This window comes from Priapulus caudatus, unplaced genomic scaffold (genome assembly GCF_000485595.1).
Source record: "Priapulus caudatus unplaced genomic scaffold, Priapulus_caudatus-5.0.1 Scaffold3576, whole genome shotgun sequence".
Classification (NCBI taxonomy): Eukaryota; Metazoa; Priapulida; class Priapulimorpha; order Priapulimorphida; family Priapulidae; genus Priapulus; species Priapulus caudatus.
The window spans coordinates 2,197-7,359 of NW_014580637.1; the positions used below are offsets into that span (position 1 = coordinate 2,197).

The 5,163-nt window shown below is 44.5% G+C and overlaps 2 protein-coding genes across 2 annotated transcripts in view; both read right to left on the minus strand.

Annotated features, from left to right (window-relative positions):
* LOC106819506 (intersectin-1-like) overlaps positions 1 to 2,590 on the minus strand; it is a gene marked incomplete at its 5' end in the record, with an annotated part of 3,765 nt that extends 1,175 nt beyond the window's left edge. Inside the window, 5 exons of the mRNA XM_014824128.1 lie at positions 392 to 538; positions 814 to 967; positions 1,125 to 1,291; positions 1,893 to 2,080; positions 2,272 to 2,590. Coding sequence (XP_014679614.1) covers positions 392 to 538; positions 814 to 967; positions 1,125 to 1,291; positions 1,893 to 2,080; positions 2,272 to 2,590 — 975 coding nt within the window. The remainder of the gene's footprint in view (positions 1 to 391; positions 539 to 813; positions 968 to 1,124; positions 1,292 to 1,892; positions 2,081 to 2,271) is intronic.
* A 22-nt stretch (positions 2,591 to 2,612) lies between these two features.
* The window catches only part of LOC106819505 (intersectin-1-like), a gene marked incomplete at its 5' end in the record, with an annotated part of 4,319 nt that continues 1,768 nt past the window's right edge, over positions 2,613 to 5,163 (minus strand). The window contains 3 exons of the mRNA XM_014824127.1: positions 2,613 to 2,625; positions 3,192 to 3,411; positions 4,779 to 4,935. Coding sequence (XP_014679613.1) covers positions 2,613 to 2,625; positions 3,192 to 3,411; positions 4,779 to 4,935 — 390 coding nt within the window. The remainder of the gene's footprint in view (positions 2,626 to 3,191; positions 3,412 to 4,778; positions 4,936 to 5,163) is intronic.

Genomic DNA, 5,163 nt, shown 5'->3' on the forward strand with positions numbered 1-5,163 from the left:
TAATATAACTACTACAGACTTTCATGTAAATACTTCAAATAACTACTACTACAGTCTTCCATGTAAATACGTAAAATAACTACTACTACAGACCTTCACTGTGAGCTCATCCTCATACACATAATCATTAATGTCAACTACAACTACAACAAATGTCACTCACACCTATTCTTCTTCTTACGTCCTTCTAATAATTACTTTTGTCATAATATTTTCTGCAGGAACGCATCACATAACAAATAGAATTCAAACGCTCTGTTTGTTATCCTGAGTTTGTCACCCCACATAAACGCCGCGACGTCACAGACTCACGCGCCGCACCCGACCCCTCCCCGTCTTGCACCCCCCCGGACCAGGAGTCCCGCCACCAGGAGGCGCCGGCGACACTCACCTTGCCGTTGAGTTCGCCGGACCACCAGATATCTTGTTGATATTTGACAAGGATGACGTCACCCTTACTGAAGGACAGATGGTTGTCCTTCTTCGCTTTCCAAGGACACAGGGCCTGCGCCTGCAGACCCTCGGGCGCCGCCGTCGTCTGAAACAAGCGAACGTGTCGTCGTACTGGCGCCATCTGGCGGACATTACGCAAAGGTTTTGTGACAAATTTTTTGGGCAACTTTTTTTTTAGCAAATAACTATCTATTTATATATCAAATCAAGCTTTTTGTATATTATGCTGTATTATCATACTTTTTCTATCTATAACAGTAACTATTTTCTCATCTGTTTATCAAAAATCTGCTGAATGAGGAAATATAAAATGAGGCACGACGACAGTGGCGAAAAATATCTGGAAATTCCGACGCTCACCTGTTTCTGTGACGACGTCGTCGTCACCTCTCTGAAACCCTCGCCACCAGGGGGCGTCGATCGCATGCTGTCCGGCACTCCGCCGTAGTCCGACGGCGGCGTGTCAGCAGCAGAGGGCGCCACCGTGGCCGCCTCGCCGCTCTCCTTGATCTCGCTGAAACGACGGTAACCATGACGACGAGCGTGGCAGAACCGCGATCAAATAATAATAATAATAATAATAATAATAATAATAGTAATAGTAATAATTAGGTAAACAAAAGTAGGAAAAAATTGAAGACGAATCCTAGATCGGCGATTAGTTTGCTAACCTGAGACTAGATGGCGCCGCCGTGCTGCCGAACAGGTCGCGTGTGATCGTGTCTGGCGTCTGCGCTTCCTCCGTCATCCTGTCTGCGTACGCTTCCGGGAACCATCCAGTCTTCCCCTCCACCTCTCCGCCGAGCCACCCGGGCTCCGGGTGCTGCTCCGTCGCCACCTGTCGACAAAACAAGAGAACGCTAGAGCGACGACGACCTTGGCAATTCACCATTTTGTTGTATTTTTTGTTTTTTGTACAATGTATTGCCGGCGGGTTTTTTCTCGCAATTTTCGCGGTGGACACATTATAAATGTTCATGTGTCAGAAATTTTAACGGCTATGAATAATTGCTCAAATTCAGTTTTTTACGAATGTTTACTGTTTGCGAATTTTATAATCTAATTAGTTACTTACTGCGATTACGATTACTATTATTACAGATTATTATGTTATTATTTATTATGGAATATTATAAATAATTATTTATTATTACCAGTGCTATTAACATTACTTTTCTCACGATAAATTGATTAATTTAAAACATTGATTAATTAATTGTCGTACTTTAGCATCTATCAAGTATAGAATGAGCATTGTTCACTTAGCTTTTTATTATTTTAGTAGTTTGTTATTATTTTTATTAATTATTTATGTTTTCACGTTTGTTTTCTGCAATTTCCACACACGCTATAAATTTTACATAATTTTTATTTTTTTTAAATTCCCATAGGAGGCGACACCCGCCACGCACGCTCTGGCAGGGGGCGCCACCACTCACCAGTATCACGTCGCCGGGGAGTATGCTCAGCTCGTCCTGGCCTCGCGCCACAAATTCGAAGTACTTGTGGTATTTCGGTTTTTCCTCCTTCGCCGCCACCGAGGGCGCCACCTCCAGCGTCGCCGGCGCCGGGGTCACGACCTCAGTCGACACCTCCGTCGCCGCGGGCGTCGACTCCGTCTGCTCGGCTGCAACGCGGAGAGAGAGAGAGCGGGCGGGGGTGAATGGGAATCCGAGAGGGGGCCCGGCAGGGGGATCGGGAAGCGAGACGAACGCGGTTGCTTAGTGATGCGTGCGTGCATGCTTGACATGCACCAGCGCCCCCTGCCGCCACCACCTGTGCCCGCTGGTGCCCTCTAGCGGCCACAATCAAACGTACCTTCGGACAGAAACTCAAACGGAACTTCGTCGTATGGATCCTCGTCGTCACGGTAACGCACGTCTATCTCGACAGTGGGCGCCGCATGCGCCGCGCCGGCTGCAAGCAGACCGTCGTCACGGTAACGGGAGCGAGCATCGTCGTCGGCCGTCGCCACGGCGACAGACGAGAGGCTGCCGCGTGCGATCGACGTGCTATTCTCTAAACATGCACTAGAGGGAGCCACCGGAACGTCGGCAAAACCGCTATCGCCAACATCATCGTCACTGCCGCTACCATTGCCAACATCACCACTACCGCCGCCACCATCACCAACATCACCGCCGCCATCATCACCAACATCACCGCCACCGACTACAAAGACAGGCAGAATAATAATGAGGCATGTGTGAAGATAGTTAAGCAAAGACAGCCTGTGTGGAAGATAGTAAATGATGAAATAAATGGAAAATGCAAATCAAAAATGCGAGAAAAAAAGAGGAACACTAGAATATATATAGTACATGTATATATGTATATATATATATTTATATATAATTATATATATATATATATATTATATAGATAACATTTGAGGGAAACACAATCACATGCAAACACATGCAATAAGAACGAAACACATGCAAAAATACCATCAGTGCGAAAACGAAAAAACAATCCATCAAATAATAAATAAATAAATAATATATCAGACAATATAAAACTTTCAATAAATCCACAACGAATTGATAATAAACAATGCGATTAATACAGCAAAACAATAAACAACACAACGAATAATAAATAACAATTAACGATTCCGCCGCCACAAAACCAATAACGAAGCAAGCGACGAATTAGCGAACTCGCTCAAACGGGCGAGAAGACGTAAACATCTGAGCATCCGAGCGATACCTAGATCTGCCGGAACCTCGTCGTACAGGGCCGGCCGCCAGGCGGCGCCACCGCCCGCCTTCTTTGTGCCGAAGTCCGTCGCCCACACGTCTGCGCTCTTGCTGCGCTCGGGCTGAGCGCGAGTGACGCCGGCGCCCCCTGGTGAGCCCCAGAAGTCGTCGAGGAGATTGTCGAGGGAGGAGCGGAACGACTTGGGGCCGCCGCCGCCGGTGGCGGCATCTTTCTTGAGGTTAGTGACGCGCGTGTCTGCATGCCGAAAACAAGAGCGCATGCAAAAACGAATGAACGCGTCAGGCAGGCTTAAGGATAAAACAGGTGAGAAAATCAAAAGGTACTGATAAATATATAGTATCACTAAAGTACAGGCAAATTCAGTGTCACTAAAGTACAGAAAGGCATCATTAATGTACAGGAAAGGTATTACTAAGGTAGAACTGAACAAATAGTAATCAAAGTGTTTCTAAAAGATAATAACAGAACTAAGCAAGGTAAACAGGCCAAAGACTGAGACTGGAGTAAGGAGGAAGAGAAGCAGTGGAGGCTGCGTAATATATCACTAGAAGATGCCAACAACATATTTTGAAGCAATCTGTAGTTTCTGGCCATCAATATTAGTAGTTCAGGGTGCACGTAGCTGAACCGAAGTTTGCTAGGGGGGTCCGGCATGCTGGCCCCCGGAAAATTTTTGTGATTCTGAGATGCAATTTCCTGCTTCTGAGGGTCAAAAATGAACAAAAAATGACAAAAATGACAATTTTGAAAAAAAAAAGTCTTTTCCCATCACAAGGAAATTCCTAGTTGAAGTACAAACTGATGTCCGTAGTGGTGCAAATAGAAATATAAATTCTATATAAAATACGGATAAATGGTTAGTGGTTGGGCTCTCTGATCTTCGGTGACCAAGTCTGTGGCATAACTGACAGCTGCATCGTATCGCAACGCCAACGCACAATAGTCAGGTGGCTACGGACACATTCAACAAAACCTAACCAAATGCTAATACTTTACAATACGTAGCTAAAATAAAACTCGNCATATATATTACTAATTATCAGACGAACTGCCACTATCACTATCTTGTAACAGAGGGTACATCTAGTTAGAATTACACTACAAAAAAAGTTCACATATAAATACACAACTCATGTATGGATATAGGAATATATATATATATATGCATATATATATGCATATATATATACATATATATAATATATATATATATATATATAATACATATATATAATATATATATATATATATAATACATATATATAATATATATATATATGCAGGTATTAGTGTATCTATGCATAAGTTTCTCACATTCCCAGAAATATTTCACGAGCAAATTGGAACCACCACGCTTCACTCAACGAGCATTTAAATGGCAGCAATTTCAAAAATCTTCAGTGAAATGATCTACAGTGTCGTTTTACACATCCGTATTGCTTTAAAANTGCACGCACGCACGCACGCACGCACGCACGCACGCACGCACGCACACACACACACACACACACACACACACGGACCAGTAACCGCACGCACTACACTAATACTACACGGCGCCAGAGGGCGCCCCGACGAGAGAAACAAGCGAGCGTACTTACACTGCGCGGGCACGGGGGACGTGCCACGACCTTGAACCTGAGCGTCGTTCAGCGATTGCACGTAATTGGACGGGAAGAGGCCCTGGTTGCCGTTCACCTCACCCATCCACCAATCAGGGTCCTGCTTGTTGACGACGTTGATGACGGACCCCTGAGACAGAAGAACGTCTCTAATACTGGTTTATATTGTGTTATACTGTGCTATTGTTGTTGTTGTTGTTGTTTTTATTATATTTCTTCCTTTTTTTATTGATTTTATCTTGTTTTATCTAGGGCTTTCGCACTTCTCTCTCTCTCTCTCTCTCTTCTCTCTCTCTCTCTCTCTCTCTCGCTCTCTCTCTCTCTCTCTGTGTCTCTCGCTCTCTCTCTGTGTCTCTCGCTCTCT